The sequence below is a fragment of the Mercenaria mercenaria genome, chromosome 9 (genome assembly GCF_021730395.1).
Source record: "Mercenaria mercenaria strain notata chromosome 9, MADL_Memer_1, whole genome shotgun sequence".
Lineage (NCBI taxonomy): Eukaryota > Metazoa > Mollusca > Bivalvia > Venerida > Veneridae > Mercenaria > Mercenaria mercenaria.
Window position 1 is genome coordinate 62,693,019 of NC_069369.1, and position 18,902 is coordinate 62,711,920.

At 33.5% G+C, this 18,902-nt stretch overlaps 1 protein-coding gene across 1 annotated transcript; it reads left to right on the top strand.

Annotated features, from left to right (window-relative positions):
• Positions 1 to 608: 608 nt before the first annotated feature.
• Positions 609 to 2,381, top strand: LOC123547267 (uncharacterized). The gene is made up of 3 exons (XM_053550599.1): positions 609 to 826; positions 1,016 to 1,618; positions 1,905 to 2,381. Exons 1-3 carry the CDS (start codon positions 731 to 733, stop codon positions 2,379 to 2,381), a joined length of 1,176 nt encoding a protein of 391 aa, XP_053406574.1. The 5' UTR covers positions 609 to 730.
• The last annotated feature ends 16,521 nt before the right edge of the window (positions 2,382 to 18,902 follow it).

The following is an 18,902-nucleotide window of genomic DNA, read 5'->3' on the forward strand; positions in this document are numbered from 1 at the left end:
ATTTGCTGATATCACAAGCCAATATGTATAATTGTAATGCTGTCAGCTTACGATTGGAATAATCAACCAAATGCATATAATGCTCTCTTACATGCAATTTGTATTTATTTATTGATATGAAACACTAACTACACTGATACAGAAATGCTGTGATTTGAGCAGGGAACGAAATGCGAACGAAATTATATATGCGACTGACAATACGGTCATGAAAACAGAAACAGTGATAGTATGTGCACATTTTGTGAAAGTAGGATTATTTTGAGACATATAGAAACTTGACCTTGTATGTTGTTTACTTATTTTGGAGTTATATCTCCGAGAAATTGTAAGAGTCATGCAGTTTAAAGATACGGACTGTTATAAGTGTGGAGATATTGGATGTTAGTGTGATTTAAAAATTCCAAGGTACCTATTTTATTTTTTGATCTTCTGGGTCATTAATAGTAGTAGCTCGTTATATCATTATTTTTATAGTGACTATACGTTATCGTTGACTATACAATGTCTTTGATGGGATTAACGTTCTATTTTAGATGCTAGATAAACCTAGCCTAGTGAAATCTGTTCATCTTCATATTATGCCTAAACACGACAGACTTTTATACTCCGTATCGACAAATTTTATCACGTGACCCGAAACAGGTAAACAGAGAGTTTCCCAGCCAGTGTGTTTATATACATACCGCATGTACACATTGCAAAGATTATCTAGTATTATCTTGAAATCATGGTGTTTTACTGCTGTGTTCCCAATTGTAAATCTTCAGGATTTGATGAAAATGTATCAATGCATAAATTTCCAAACGATGAAAGGCAAATTAAGGTAAGAAAGCTATTTCATATTTTTTATTTATAAAAATAGTTCAGTGTTCAAAATATTAAGATAGAAATGTTGCTTGTTTAAAGAACATACAGAATTCATCAAAAAAAAAATCCCAGCTGCTGTTACAAGGAAAAGTGAAGTATTGTTAAGAGTGCCTTCTGATAAATAGTGTTTTCTTTTTAATTTTAGGTGTGGAAAGACAGGATACGTAGGTCAGGGTCATCGGCTACAAAGGATGACTTTAGAGTAACAGCCAGCACCAGAGTCTGTTCAAAACATTTCCAATCTGTAGACTATGTTTGCCCAGATGCAGCAAAGAAACGTTTAAAGTGTGATGCAGTTCCATCTGTTTTCACATGGATTCACACACCAAAGCGGAAGTCACCGAGAAAGAGAAAGTTTGAGGACAGCGATGAGACAGACACTGCATCAGAAGGCGAGGAGAGAGTGCATCAGGAAGTACAGGCTAATATAGTCATGCCGTGTACTCATAGATTCTCATTGAATAACATCGTACATTCCAATCCTAAGCTGAATTTGTTACGTTTTTATACAGGCTTTGCAACTATTGCAGTTTTCAATACCGTTTTAGAACTGATTGTGCCAAAGAAGGACCGAAGTTCAATAACATACTGGGATCGACGCAAAAGTAGTTCATACACATCTGGAGCTGAATATTTTGAAAGTGACTATGAAATGTCAGAAAGTGAAAGCAGTAATGAAGAAGATTTTGATGCATCTCAAGCATCCAGGACTTACAAACTTTCTTTGGAGGATGAATTCTTACTGACTGTAATGAAACTTAGACTGGGATTATTTAACAAGGACTTGGCAAACCGTTTTCAAATTTCGTTATCAATGGTGTCAAGAATTTTCAATACATGGATAAATTTAATCTACATAAGACTAGGTTCTATGAAAGTTTTTCCTCATCGTGATATAATATCAAAACATATGACACATGATTTTAAAAAGCAGTATCCAAATGTAATGCTAATTATTGATTGCACTGAGTTAAAAATACAAATGCCTTAGAACTTCGTTAGTACGAAAGTCACAAACGTATTCTGACTACAAGTCGGCAAACACATATAAAGGCCTCGTTGGAGTAGACAGTCGTGGAGGAATAATGTTTGTGTCACATTTATACACTGGTGGAATTTCAGACAAAGTAATTTGTCAACGCAGTGGTCTCTTTGATTCGTTAAAACAAAAAATAGAGACTGGCGAATTAAAACGTGGAGACGGAATCATGGCAGATAAAGGATTTACAATTGCAAACGAATTGAACGAGATAGGTCTCTGTCTAAACATTCCTCCGTTCCTTGGAAAAAGAAAACGATTGTCTGCTGCAAATGTACAGGATACACATGTAATAGCTCATCATCGGATACATGTTGAAAGGGCCATAGGAAAAGTTAGAAACTTCCATATATTTGACAGAAGATTACCTATTAAATCTGCTGGTGTTGTAAATCAAATATGGACTGATTGTTGCCTTTTATCAAATTTCCAGGACCCTCTTATTGCAAAAACTTCAACTGACGATGACTAAAGTACTCACTTAAACGTCCGTCTGCTTGTTTTTAAGATAAGGCACTGCTGAGTTGACGTAAAATTGAGCAAGCTTTGGGAAAATTCTTGCCCACACGTTTTTGTCATAAAATATACGTTCTACAAATAGTCCTTTGTTCGTGAAAACAACAAAGTCGCACCAATTTACACCGGCTATTGCCATCTGTCCAGTCACTTGGTAGAAGTAACTATGTGACCTTTTTAAATGCAGCTCCTCGTCCCTTATTTCAAGACAGAAGTCTGTATTTCTTGCTGCTTCCGCGGGTGTAGTATTTCTATATTTATATGGGCACTTAATTTCCAACAGCCCGAAGTGATCATAAGATGACCTGTCTAAAACTTTGCCGTCTGGGGAAGCTCCAAGATAAGGACAGCTTGGATTTATTAGGAGTCCTGTGCGAAATACTGACACATTATGTTTGCAATTGTTTTTCATTTTTTTAGTGTACAATTTTCGTGCAGTATCTTCTTTATCTCTGCCATGTGAAATTGATTTTACACTTGATAAGTCTTTGCATGTAAATAAATTTTTGACAAAAGCTTCACTTGGTTCACTTTTTCTATTTATAACGTCGCCAAACTTTGATGCTGTAAGTCTATTTTTACGCATCTCATGCCATAGTTTATTCTGAGACTGATCGATAGTGATTTGTTCAATCTCCTCAGACCTGGCTTTAGTTACGTCCAGTGATTGCAAGAATGTTTTGCTTGTTTCATCAAGTTGAGTTAAGTCTATGTTAAGACTTGAATTTGGTACAGGTATATCAGGGAAGCGAAGGTTGTCTTGCAAAACAATATCAACTTTGCTGGGAATGTACGCTGAAAATTCAGACTTACAGCTGTGATAGTCTTGGAGTTGATAGCTGAGTGGGGAACCAGTAGGAACTTCTCCAAATAATGTGTCAGTTGAGTGTGTTGTTGAGTGGTCTATAGTTAAATACACTATAGGAATGTTACTGTTGCGTGCTCCAACTATTTCTTGTATAGTAGCTACCTCCTCTTTTGATGGTGCCAAAGTTCCTTTACTTTTTTTTGCACGCCCGTCATACAAATAACATTTCACAGGTTCCCTTTTACGTAGCTGTCTGTCAGTTGCTGCTTTGGCAAAGGTGAGCTTCATTACTGGTTCTGGTTCAATTTTGTCCCCACGTGGCTTATGCCATATTTGGCTCACTTCTGTACATGACATATCTGCTGGGATCTCTGTCATTCTCTTGCTACTCCAGTGATTTACATTGTATAACAATGCAATTATATGGTTGCAAACTCCTCCGGTTCTGAAAGCATAAATGAAATCATATAATTAGAATTTATTTGATAATATTCATTATTCTTTTAGTGACATTTGTTTGAAAACTTCAGTATAGTTTTAATGGAATACAAGACAAAATAATTCACACACAAAAATCAAATTAAGTTTCAATCATTTAAAAAAGTACATAATTTTCACTCACCCAGCAATACAGCTGCATTGTCCATCAAGAACGTTTGATTCTTTTAAACATATCTCTGCCGATAATATATGTGGCAATTCATTTTTCTTCTGACTTCGCCAACATTTTGCTTTGACAAGAAATTTACTGTCTGTTTTACAAACAAAAGCATCATGTACATAACTTTCAATAAAAAAATTGCATCCTTTTTCAAATGCCCTGTTTTTTCCTCTTACTTTTATATAATCAGCAATTTGTAAAATAGTAAATTTTGGAATTTCATTTAATTTTTTACTCCAATTCAAAGAACTACTAGAGGCCATTTCTGTAATTTTCTGTAGAATATTGTAAAGACTGAGATTAATTAGGATTCTGTGTAGGTTGAGGGTCTAATTGTTTATTTATTAGCAAGTGATAAGAAATAGATTAACTGTGGTTATTAATCTGACATGGTTGTAAACTCATTGTAGAGGCATTCTCTCTGCAGTGTAGTGAGAATGTTTACCTGTTTCAGATCACGTGATAGGGCTGTCGATACGGAGTATAAACGCAATGCAATGGTGTTGCAGCGTACGGAACAGGAAACTGATGTTTATTTAATCCTTGGTTTAATCAGCGTTCGCTGTAATTATTGATTGTAATTTTTTGATCACTCGCGCGTCGGCTTCCTCCCGAACCCAATAAATCACAGTAATAGAAAAAAGCCATGACTACAACTCATCGCAGCCCGTCTGATTAGATGAAGCACATTACAATTTGAGCCGCGCCATGAGAAAACCAACATAGTGGGTTTGCGACCAGCATGGATCCAGACCAGACTGCGCGTCTGGTCAGGATCCAGGCTGTTCGCTTTTAAAGCCTACTGCAATTAGAGAAACCGTTAGCGAGCACTATGGATCCTGACCAGACTGCGCGGATGCGCAGGCTGGTGTGGATCCATGCTGGTCGCATACCCACTATGTTGATTTTCTCATGGCGCGGCTCATTCATACAGAATTTACACAAGTTCAAAATTGCAGTATTACCGACATCGCCGATATTGCAATCAGGCTTTAACTAGTAACAGCTTTGACCGTCATCCATTCCGTTGATGGACAGTCTAGTGGTAAAACATCATTTACTAATTGGATACATATTTTAAACATTTTTACATTTGTACCCCTTTAAAGCGTATGTACACAATGAAATTAGTTTATTACTGTTATAAATCCGTTTTGAAGCCAGCTGCACATGTTTTTTACAGTAATTTAATTTGAAAAGACTTATTTCATTTAACATTATTGATGAAATTTAATAGTCTGCATATATATCCAAAAAAAGAGGCCTAGAAATTGGCTTTGATGGCATTTTTTGTTAATGCCCGACAGCCATGTTCATTGTTAACTTTATAAAAATTGGAAACTTTTCAGGGGGGCTGTCGCCTTCTAAGGGTTTTAGTAAGGTCACGGCACAAGGTCAAAGGTCAGTAAGTGCATTTTTTTGTTATAAACTTCAGATATTTGCAATTTTTGCTACATTCTATTACAAACTTGTAATTTTTCGGTGATAATTATGAATTTCAGAAGTAAAATAAATTACTTCAAATAAATTTATTGCATTTGAGACTGGTAAAATTCAAAACGACTAAGGTTATTTCTATAGAATGAGCTTAAATTTTCGGACGCTTTAATATTTTGTTCATTTATGGAAGTTATCTTTCTCATGCTTCTAAAATTTCCGTTTTCTGGCTAACAGTTTCGATAATGGCTGGTTGGTTACCTGTATGATTGAACAGTACAGATAGAAAAAAAATCCATGGTGCGTATTTTATAAAGACTAGTACAGTCAAACTTCGTTTGCTCGAATTCGGATTATCCAATTACTACTTTTGCTCGCTCGAACTCAGTGTCAGGTCTATATAATGTATAATTCACTTTGGCTTGTACTACTGATATCTCGAACACATGTCGCTTGTCCTATCAAGCTCTGGCGAAAACAGTTTGACTGTACTAACTGTTGACTAATCTAAAGATTCATTCGGAGTCATAGAACTCCAGAACGTAAAAACAGCAAACTCGGTTTGATTTAGTCTGTTTGTGAGATAAAATGAAATGTGAAAATTCAAATTAGCATTATCTAAAACTGTCCATGCTGTCAATCAAAACTCTATTCTATTGGTTTTCGCATGTGCATCAGCATGAAAAATGGTACTTTTCATATTTTTGAAAAATTATTCCTTGCACATTGACATTAGGCTATTATTAGAACATGTAACCGCTCTTCAAGTGTTTCAATATCTACAATTTTGTAAATATTTGTTTATGTTGGTTCTTTAGATGTCATAACTGTAAAAAGGATTGATAAATGTCAGTGAATTCGATAGTATATCGAATGTTATCAGTATGATCTTTATGACTGTGAATATAGGGGCAAAGCATGTTTGTTTTCCTGTAACAACAACTTTAGATTTCCGAGTGATTGGTTGGTGATAGAACCGTGCGGAGCAAACTTACCAGTGTATCACGAAGCAATCTACTGATGTTATAAAATAAACAATTGTGAGCTAATGCTATTGTAGCCTTAAACGTGTAAAAAAATATATTGTCAATTAAATTCAGTGCGGAATGTTAGAATGAATTACATACCCTTATATAGAAATAACTTCTTACTCTTATATAAGAAAATGAATAAACTCCGTAACACTTCACAAGCTATAGACGGGTTAGCCTGACATAATTTATCAATCGGCATTATTTGTTATAAATCCATCATTTTGAATTTCAGATCTCTTCTTCATGCTCTTCTCATCCTGCAGGAAGTTATTTTTATGCATTTTATATATCTTGGTAAATATCGAACCACCATATTTCATCATTTTGATTAGCTGAACCGCCATATGTCAGTAATCATGAAAATATCGGAAGGTATAACTTCAATGTATCACTGAACGAGCCTGAATGTTACTATTATAAAAAATTCTAAAGCAACCTTCTGATGTTTTTATATCTTTAATTTTACATTTTTATTTGTAAAACATCTGAATGACTAATGTTTCAGTGTCAAGACACAAGCTTTGTTTTCACAATGTTATCAAGGACATCCTGTCTGAAACCATGTGTAAGATCTGTAAATTGTTACGATCTGATTAGTTTTTCAACTTCAGTTTGAATAGAAAGTGAGAGTGTAGAAGCAAAGCCAAAGATAAAAAAAGATCGAAACAGAAATAGCGTGGTGAAGTTTTAAAATAAAATGATGCAAATATCGCATTAAGAGCTTCGGTGATAGAAAATCTAGTTCTTGAAATGTGCTACTTAATTGGAAATACCTAAAATATACTTCACGTTGACTTGTACTAATGATATCTCGAACACATGTTGCTTGTCCTATCAAGCTCTGGCGAAAATAGTTTGACTGTACTAACTGTTGGCAGATCTAAAGATGCCTTCTGAGGCATAGAACTCCAGAACGTAAAAATAGCAAACTCGGTTTGATTAAGTCTGTTTGTGAGATAAAATGAAATGTGAAAATTCTCTCAAGCATTATCTAAAACTGTCCATGCTGTCAATCAAAACTCTATTCCATTGGTTTACGCATGTGCATCAGCATGAAAAATGGTACTTTCCATATGTTTGAATCAGCTAAAAAATTATTCCTCGCACATTGACATTAGGCTATTATTAGAACTTGTAACCGCTCTTCAAGTGTTTCAATATTTACAATTTTGTAAATATTTGTTTATGTTGGTTCTTTAGATGTCTACTTAATTGGAAATACCTAAAATATGATGATAAATGCCTGACTTATAGTAAAAAAAGAACTATATTACAGTAAATCAAGGGAATAGTGTATAGATTAACTAGTTGAAATCCTACAGATCTGTTCTCATTAGTTTATTACCGTACATGAACTGTGTAAACCTATGCTCTGACCAATATTTCAGTTATTCTTCTGAAATGGTCCGATTTAACCATCGTCACGCGGACAAATTAACATAAATATATATCATATAATGAATCATCACCAGATTTGAAATCATTTCTTTAGGGGCTGGAGAAGGATTCCATATAATATTATAAATGTTACTTTCAACATTATTTCTGTCTTGTAACGGCGGTCAATTAACTTAATCAGTGTTTCTGGAGTCTTTACAAGTAGTAGCCTTTTCCCTGCAAGTAACTGCCAACATCTCCAAATGATTCAGAAAGTGGAGGACGAAATCACTCCTGACAATGTCTATTATCAAATCGTCATGGAGAACATTCACCTCTCCCGGGGATCGAACTCGCGACCCCGCGATCCATAGATCTGCACTCTACTGATTGAGCTAAAAATACTTTTTTGTATACATGCCAGTAAAGTGATTTTAACTATTTACGTGAGAATTTTATACATTTATATGTAATTCATTTTCCGCTTTAGTCTTCTTCCTCAAAACCTATCATATTTTCTCTTTCGCACACATTTCTTAAAAGGTGTACAATATGTAAATATTCTTTTTATAGTCAGTTCAAAGCTTAAATTCAAGTTTTATTGCTGTCTGAAATGCAAGATATGCATTTTGTAATCATTTGCTCAACAATTTTTCTAACTGCACACCTGACTTTTGTTTTTATCTCTGCCAAATTTTGACAGATTTGAATGAAAATTGGACACATTGTTTAATGACCAGTTCAATTAAATAAACATAACAACGATATGAATTGTTCGTACATTCGTTGTGCCATGACAGTTTAAGTAAGGTATCCCCCCCACCAAAAATTGTCACTGAATGAATGCAACTTGGTGCTGGTCTGTATGCGGCAATTACTGTCATCTGCGGGATTAAAAAATTTTGTCATTAATGACGTCACAAACCTGATAAAAAAATTAATATGTACATGTTGAAAATATTAACAGATGTTCCATTACAACTAAACAGAGTTGAACATTCAGAATATAATAATTTTAATATCATTAAAGTAATAGGATCAAAGTGTACTACTGTGATTTGGAATTTACTAATGTGACTTTTAATTTAAGGGTTACTTTATCCTTACCATTTACAGTTAAATGAATTTACATCAGGCTATGATCGTTTTAATGTTATATTATAATAGAATAATCATTTAACATTGTGTAAAACATTCATTCAAATCTGTAAAAATTTGGCAATAAAGGGAAAAACAGGTGTGAATCTGAAAAGGTGTTGAGTATATTGTTAATATACGCACCATTTTGCTACCGTTAATAACTTAGAAGTCATTTTTAAAAGTTCAGTTTTGACCTTGACATGTCTGTGACCTTGAAATAACATTGAAATAACCCTTGGATACAACAAAAATATTTCTCTAGTTCAACCACATTTAAAGATTAGCAAACATGTCAAGTAAAACACACTTTGCCATTGTATGCCACTTTCCCCAGATATATATTATTCTATATAATATTATATATATTAGATATATATTTTATATATATTATCATCAGTTTTATTTACAAAATAGTAAAGGGCATTGAGACACAATATTTAAACCAATTTAGATGGTATATGAAAATAAAACGAGTGCACAGCGGCATAGTTTATTTGTAAATTCACTTATTTGACCTTTGACCCCATTGCACTTAAATGAGGAACCCTAGAAGGCGACAGCCCCTTTTAAATTTCATGTTCGATTCTAAGAAACACTTAAATACACATATCTAAGCATTAACAAAAAATGCCATCAGAAGTCACATTTTCCCAAGATATTAGTAGACTATAAAAGAAACAAGCACAAAACCACAAAAGAAATAGTCGCATGCAGAGAAGGCTGCTAGCAATACAGCTCTCCACATGGAAATGATATATTTATTTGACCCCCATCACACCAGAAATGTTGTATTTTTGTTCACATATTCTCTTCCCATCTTTCATAAACATGATTATTCCTGTATCTAACCACCTTGTAGAAATAACTTTTTTTTAAAAAAAAACAAGCCTATCTTTTAGTAGTGTCAGACGTTTATTGTTTTGGTAAGACGAGTAGCTAAGTAGGATATTAATTACCAAGTGTCTGAACTATTTCACATCTTATAATTTGTATGTATTTAGCAAATACGATAGTGGCGAAAACAACATACGATTTTTCTTAATATTTGCTTTATTGCAAGTTCAATGTAAGTATTACTAACATGTGCTGTTAGATGTCTAATATTTGTTGCCGATTTCTTATAGCAACACAAATACAAGGTTTTAAACATTACTTATCATAACACTGCACATCCTAAAAAAGGCTTTTTCTTTTATAGTTTAAACAGAGATTTTAACACGCACTATTTAAAAACAACAATGCACGATATTCCAATCCAAATAACCAAACACAGGAAGTTATTTTCCACATTTTTGCAAATACTCTGACAAGTATAACAAGCTTATCAGTTTGCAGCTGTCAAAAACAGAATGTAAATGACAGCTTTAGAGTAGTCAGTCTTTGGCGAAGGATTTCCGGTTTCTATCTGGTAAAATTTCACTTCTAAGATATCTGTTCACCAAGAATGAATGTTTTTGCTTTAGTATGATGTATGAAGATTGGGCTGTTTGAGCGATAGAAAGAAGTATGAAAGAGTGTTTTGAACTAAGGATAAGTTGTTTAAACTTTAGTAAACAGTAGAAAGAATGGGCCTTTTGAAACATAGTATGAATTAGAAGAAAGGATATTTGAACTTAGTGTGAAGAAAGGATCGTTTCAGCTATAGTATGAAGGATGGGCCTCTGGGACTATAGCGTGTATTATTACGTACGAAAGAAAAAAATGGCCAACTCCTTTGTGTTAAATTTCATAGGTGCTTTCCATCCTTCTTAGTTATGTGACTGAATAAAGATGTGTACACATTCATGCTGGTTGACGTAAAAATCCTTTATTGCAAACGTATTACCAGAGATCTCTCTTGCGGGTAATATTAGCATGACTCTGCTCTTCCGCATACCTCCTGTATGGCCATTGCTTCATTTGATATGACGTCAATGCATAAATCTAACAATGCTGCACAGTTTACAAATGATATTGCATAGTGTTATCATCAAAGTTTTGCACCAGTGAGAGCTTGCTATAAATACTTTCTTTTAAAAGTATATGCATGCTCTGCATTCAGTTGTAATTGTATTTTAATCTAATGCAATTTCGTCTATACGCTTGAAACAGTATACACTTCTGGAATGGCTTGCCAGTCAATAGTCAAAACTATTGCCCGACGTCCGGACCTTGGGCATTCAGTAAGTGTTCTATTACATGACGTCAGAAATTAATGTTTAAATTTGAATTATTAGCCCGCAAAACATGTCTCGAATACAACCCAGTGATATAGCACAAGTTATTGACTGACCATATATATCAATGGTCATGTAACAAATACAGTTATTGAATGTGAATAAGAGACACCAAACACGTTTCTACAGATACATGTAAAGCTTAAACATGATTGGTGTTTAAAAGTCAAGTTTTGGTTTTTTTTAGGTTGAACTTCACACTGACAAAGTTATAAGTTGTGTGGCTACTTCCCTGCTTTTGATTGTGGAGGACATCGCCAGGTGCCTTTCTGTGTATTTTTCATCACCATCGAACCCCTGGGTAGAACCACCGACCATACATAAGCCAGTTAAATTGCTTCCTCAAATTAGAAGAATTGCGTATCCCAAGCGATGTTTCGAACCGACTGCAGTAAGGAAATAGCTGAAACAGATACTATTCCGTTATTTTATGTACTTTACCGTTACGTGTATGTATGTAAAGCAGGTACTACACCATTTCGTATAAAAATGTAAAACAAGTATGTATGTGTGCACGTTATGTATCAAAATTGGTCAACTCGTTTTATTTTAGTTTCACTGACCACGTACAATTAACATCTGCTGAATTAGTCTGCCCATCAAACATAGCTCAGAAACTGTAGTATGTTGTCTCAAGTCATCTGATATTATATCAGTGACTTTCCCCTTCTTTATACCATGTGTTCATAATTGGCATAAACATCCCAGAACGACTTTATATGTTCTCTTGAGTTTTAATGGTTGGCGCAATTTCTTGTGTTTATTTACCACTTCGTTTGCCAAGAAAACATTTCTGTGGCATATGGAATATAGGAAATGAAATTATTACTGCTAGCAGTTATTGATAGGTTGCTTAAGTTAGACAAAGTTGGAACTGACTGTATTAATGCATTACAACAACAGCCACACGTATATTATACCAATATCCATCTAGTATTTATTACTTGTTTCCATTTTCGTGTCCTTTATTTCATAAATGTAAGCAGTAACGTAACTTCAAGACCCATCAATGCGTAATATACCAGTCTGGTAATTTGATACACTTCAAGCAATAAAGTGATGTCTTACAAACTGTTGGTTATATGTATTATAGCTACTTAAGAAGTAAAAGTATAGTAATGGTCGATTTAAAAAGCCGAAAACCTCTACATATAAATGTAGGAGTAATTAAATATGATTTATTTCACGAACATTTGTTCTACATGTTTATTCAAATGTGTAACAAAATCAGCCCTGATCGACTTTAAAAACACTTTAAAAATTATAAGGGCAACTATATGTTAAAATGTGTAACATTATGAGCTCCTCTCCGTCTTTCAAAACACTTTAACATGTTTTAAAAACTGAAAGGTAGCACATATCTGTTTCTTTATCATCTCTAGATGTGCATTTTCTACCGTTAAATAACAGAGTTAAGCAAATAATAACAAATTAACAAATATAAAGTACCAATTGAAAATGTGAAACATTGACAACCTTTCAATCTTAATGTTTATAAATGACAAACTTTCCAGTTCATGAACTCAAACACATTAGGCCGATACAATAAACATGATATCACAGTTTTTAACTACTCATCAATTGCTCAAATAAGTCTTCATTGTACTTTTCACGGCAGTACAAATAACGCCTTTGTAATTATAATGCTTCCTATGAAAGATGTTTCTTAAGTAGGGGTTTCCTAAGTATTCAGAAAATAGTACAAGAATCTTTCATTGGTTAATGAGGCCCTGTCGAGTTACTGCAGAACAGTTACCAAAGAGCCAGATATTTCCATCCGTACCTTCAACTGGGGATAAATTCTTTTTCTTTGATATTGACATATCGAAAAATTTAATAAAACGAATGTTTTTCTTATAAGCACTACTTTATTATAGTAGCGTATGAATTTACGCATTCATTCATTAATTACAGTACATGAGTCTTCTTACCCGCCGGGTGTAAGATGTGTTTTTCCAGGACCGCAAAAACCCTGTTCGGTATGCAAGTTATAGCTCCTTATCAACTCATAAATCTGTATATCTTTTTACAGAGTACTCAACAGCAAGTGCTCATACAAATTTTAGCACTGTTCTCAACCAAAACGCTCACAATATTATTTTATCACGAACATTAAACTGCTATAAACATATTTCAGATAGACAATAGTTGAAAAATTAATTTCGTCGAAGTAATCAAAGACGCCTTGCACATCTTTAATGTGAAATATATGATATAATGAACGCGAGAATGAATTATTTCATATCCTGTATCATATCTGTTTATTGATGATATCCCAAATATTAATGCAAGTGTAATTTGATTTAACTAACATTTTCTCTCATGAACCTAATTTTAAAATTGATTGACGCTTTCCTTCTAACACCTTCCTTGTTTGCGTGTATATGTAATACAACATCATGTAACATTACAGCAATTAGGGACGTCTCCTTTTAGTATTGATGTTTGACTTTCAAGTTTTACTTTTGGCTTCGTGTTTTGTGGCATTCCTCGTGTGAGTTTATTTTTATATTGAGAAAAGTGCTGGTTTTCTTGGTGTTTAAAGGCCATAGTTTGTAAACAAACGTGCAAATACATTTTTTGACCTTTTTACTTGTCTGCGTGATATAAAGCACATGTCCTTAATTTTAGGATATGGATCTGTTCTGATATGCTTTATTCAGCTATTGCTCAATCATTTTTACAGAGAAAAACAACACTAATTATAAGTCAAGTTGCGCTTGCATTTCGTTATAACAGAATTTAATATTATGTTTGTATTATCTGTATGACACAAACCGTTATCATTACATCGTGAGAAAAATTTGAATTGCAAACATTCATGTCGCCCACAATGTTTTCGTGAGGCAACTCTTATATTGTATCTAGAAAATGTTTGCTGATATCACCAGCCAATATAATTGTCATCCCGTCAGATCACGATTGGAATAATCAACCAAATGTATATAATGTTCTGTAACATGCAATTTGTATTATTGATACAGAATTCTTAGACATAATACAGAAATGATCTGATGTGAGCTTGAAGCGATATGTAAACAGATAGATAAATGTAAAATTGTGAACACGGCCAAGGAAACGAAAATAGTGATTTCATGTACAAATTTGACAACCGTAGGATTATTACGTGAAACACTGGAGTTTAAATTTGTTGGTTGTTTACAAATAATGTGTAAGATCTCAGAGTCGTACAGTTTTAAAAAGTATTTTTGTCAGTACGGATATATTAAATGGCAAGGTATATTATTATTTATTTTTAAATTAATGTTTTTTAACAGTAACTGCAGTAGCACTTGTTGTCTTTGGGCACATATTTTGTTCCGTTGCTGCATAAAATATTGTTGCGGAAGTCATCCAGCTGGCTTACGAAAGGTTGATGGTTCTACCTTGGTGCCCGCTCGTGATGAAATAATGCAAGGAGGCACATGGGTTCTTCCTCCACCATCAAAGCTCGAAAGTCGCCATATTACCTATTTTTGTGTCGGTGCGACGCTAAACTCAACAAAATAAAATAAAAATAATAACATTGTCTTTATTTTTTAAGACGCAATGTCTATATTTAACCACGAAACTAACCTGCTCTTTCATTCACCTAGTACTTAACAGGTGTCATTATTTTGCAACAATTAGATATGATTTGATATCAAAGCGATAATGGTGTGAATTGTATGGCTACATAACGTATTTTTCCCATTGTAAAATTAAGTTTTAGGAAAACAATTGCATGCAAATGTAACTTCCATGCTAGTAAGGAAAGCCTGAAGTTTTGTAGCAATCCATTCACAAATGAAGTCAATAATGAACTTTAAAACAGTTTCGTTGAAAAAGATAACCGCTGAAATTTACTAAAGAAAATACCATGATAATATTTTCTTTCGATAAATTGACATCTGGGGCCGTATTCGTAAAGCATCTTAAGTATAAGTTTTGACTTAAGTTTAAGATTTTACTTAAGTTTGTTGTGATTTCAACTTACGTCTAAGTAAAAACTTAAGTTCTAGTCATAAAACAGCTAAAACTTAAGATACGTAAGAAATGACTTAAGTCAGAAAATACAATAGCGTGGTGAGTACGATTAAAGTGTTGTTTTCAGGTAAAAGCACTTTAAACATAATTGTGCATGTTGTATCTGTCTGAATTTAATGTTGCTTTTTAATGTTTTCGTCCACAATAAAAAACAAGAATTACTTATTAAGTTGTTTTATGAACAACAAATATACTTTAGTAAAATAAATTTCTAACCTAAGTAATACTTAAGTAAATAATCAATTTCTTATACTTATACTTAAGATGCTTTATGAACACGGCCCCTGATCTAGATATTTTTAAACAGTTCCTAAGAATGATATTAAATATCAATGGTATTGTCTTATATTTAACAAGAAATCGTGGAACGGTAAAGGTAGATTAAACAGTGATTGATCATCCTATTGTACAGCTTAACTTTTATTATTTATATTATTATTATTATTTATTATCTATATTGTTATTATTTAATATTATATATTATTTATAAAGTCATATGTTCTGGGCCTATTAGTCCCTTTTAGATGAAACTTGAACTGGTTATATGTATAATTTTTGACATCATCCTATCCTTTCAAGAAATTGTGAAATTATTTTCTTTTGTACTGTTGTTGACTATTTGGATAAAGCTCTGGTAATGTGCTTTAAAATCACACGTACTTTGAACTTAAATGTTGTTTGCTATACGTGGCTTTTAGACCTTTTGTCATACGTTTGTGCGGAGATGACACTTACATGCGTTTTATGAATATGTGTTTCATGTTATGATACAGACAAAAATGTCCGAGCCATCAAGACATACCATTGGTCAAGTTCAGTTAGGTGTGTTTATGTTTTATGCATACACTGCATCATTCCTAGATGGCAAAAGCTCTGCCAGTCTGGAGCTGATCAGTACTAACTCAGTTATTTCTACAAAAAAATAATTACGGCATTACTCTGTTCGTACAAATCTTAGATAACCCATTATTACCAAGTTTCAGAAAATGTTTTATCTCTGTTCATATGTTCTCTTCCCATACTACAAAACATGATACGTTCTATATATCTAAACATATCATAAAAATTAACCATTTTTTCTGATAAGGCAAAAAAGATCAATATTTTCCTGATAAACTAAAGCGGCAAGTGCAGTTGTTGGTATCTAATTTTTTATTAACATAAGACTTCTCTGAAAGCAACCAAATGGTCTGTCTGACATCTTTTAAGCGCATAACTAGAAATTCTCATTTTGCTCTACATATACTCAAACGCAAAAGAAAGTGTGCACTCGGGTTTTCGTCAACTGAATAGATTATGTTGTCCAAAGCAGATTATTTTGTCTAAAAGTATGTCATGTTTGGTACCAAAATGTAGTGCAGCTTACGGCCAATTTTATGTGTTTCGATTATTTTCAAAATTTTGACATTTATGGGGATTCTCGGCTATTCAAAGCCAATTTGGGTCAAAAACGGAAGTTGTAAATCTCTCTCTTGTCAGATGTTAAAAAGCTGCCTGTTCCTCAAACATTATTTTGTTTAAATATCGTGTGTGACAACCTCTACTATTTATTCAAGCATTGATATGGCAACGCTTAAGCCTAACGTAACAATAGAATGACGTCAAGAGGAATTTTATTCCATTCTTGAGTAGCGGTTGTCACCCGAGGTCTGCTGGATTTATGGCGTACAGCAACTCGACCAGTTTGCTGAAATTGCTGGTGCAAAAGAATTATGACATTACTTTGGCACCCAAACGTTCTGCTGACATAAATAACGCAGATTTGAAATCTAATGTGTTTTTCCTTTCATCAAAGGGATAAGAAAACTGACAAAACACGTTTTTCGTAAACATGTTCGTTTTCTGTGGGCAGCACGTGCAAATCGTGCAAAAGGCCACTATTGCTAGTTAACTTGACTCAATCCAGCTTTTATTGTAAAATTGAAAGAAGATCAATAGTACATGCTTCGAGCAAAGTATGTTTCAAATTGTAGACGGATACTTCTTTTAGAACTGAGAATATTCCAATTTAAAAAGTACACACTTTCTTTTGCGTTTGAGTATATGAATTAATATATGCAAATGTATATGGCAACTGGTCTAATGTTATCTTACTAATACGTATTGTTAAAATGCTTTATATCTGTTAAAAGTTTAACAAATACAGGTCGTTTTTTTAAACATGATTGCATAATAAAATTGTAAATAATAAATACACTTATTTATTCTGGGAATATTAACGCACATGTTCAAATTAAAACAAGATTGATTGAACAGCTTTGCGTGATATTCCATGAAACATTAATAGATCAAAACAAACAAAACAGGAAATAATTTTCGAAGCCTCCTGTAAATATCCCATAACACAAGCTTTCAGCTGTCAAATTCAGATGGACATTGGCAGCTTAACTGGTGAAACGTGATTATAAAAATTCAGTCTTTCTACGAATATGCACTTTTTGTCCAAGAATTATCGCTTTTAACTTGTCTGACATGAACATGTCTTGATGTCTTGGAGATTTTTGAAGTAAGAAGGAGGGAAAAGTTAACAATTTTCCAAGTTCTTTGGAAAAATAAAAGCCTCATGTCTCTTCATTTTATGTGCGCTCGCCTAATATTCAGCTATTTAATTGTACAACACGTATGCACTTTCTCATGCTGGTTTACAAATTAAACAAACTCACTATAATGCACTAGCAGTATCTGTGTTCTCTCATGAGGCTAATACTGCCATGACTCTGCTCTTCAGTATGCCTTTAGTGTGGCAGTTATCAATGTTTAATTGCTTTATTTGATATGCAATCATGGCATCAAATTAATCGTGTTGCTCAGTATATCAATTACGTTACATCGCGCTGTCAGCAAACAGCACCAGTGAGTGCGATCTCATATGCTTTCATTGCAGACATTAATGACAGAAACATTACCTGAACAAACTACACAGGCAGGAGAGATAGTTACAAACAGGTAGTGTTTTCTGTCATTGTTCTCAGCTTTGCTTCATGAAAAAGCTACATATGTATTCTAAGTGTCCCTTAAATCCTTCTAATACATTAGTTCTATTTCTACATCAAAGTTGAAATAGAAAAATGTAGGCTTAAACGACAGGTCAATGCAAGTTTCTACACTACTGTTAGTTATGTATCAACCTATACCAATTATCCAATTATGCAAATACAGATTAGCACACGCGATCGAACAGTAACGTTTAAAGATGACCGTTTACTTAAAATTATATTTTTATTTGAGTAACGTAATTATGTAAATATTACAGACGTATTTTAGATTATTTCTTCGGCTGTAAATGTAAAGAAAGTACTGCCACATAAATAAATAAAAAACTTATAACATATGCGAGATTTTCTTTTCATTTTGACCTTTTTTAATGGAGAATATGACCATAATATTATGTTTAAAAAATATTGTTTTATTTACATGCATGGTACCACTGACATCATTTCCTGCCGATTCGCGTGACGTCTGGCCGGGATGTTACTTAAAAACTCAATAAAATTGTTATATTTAGTCATGTCATCATGGAGTCACTACAAAAAATGCGTAAAATGCCCCGTGAGGGCAATAAAAACCGATAAAAGTGTGCATTCCGCTGAACTGAGTTTCATCTCCAAGAATTTCCTTCAAGCGACTTCTAATAATTCTTCCGAGTCAAAAAGGGAAATTTGTTGACGGATAATTGTTGGCCTAATGAAACATCGAATCGGAGCATTTGTATTCATTTTGGTCATCATTTTAGGATCGAGTATAAAGCGGATCTGTAGTTACTCTACGATACTCCTAC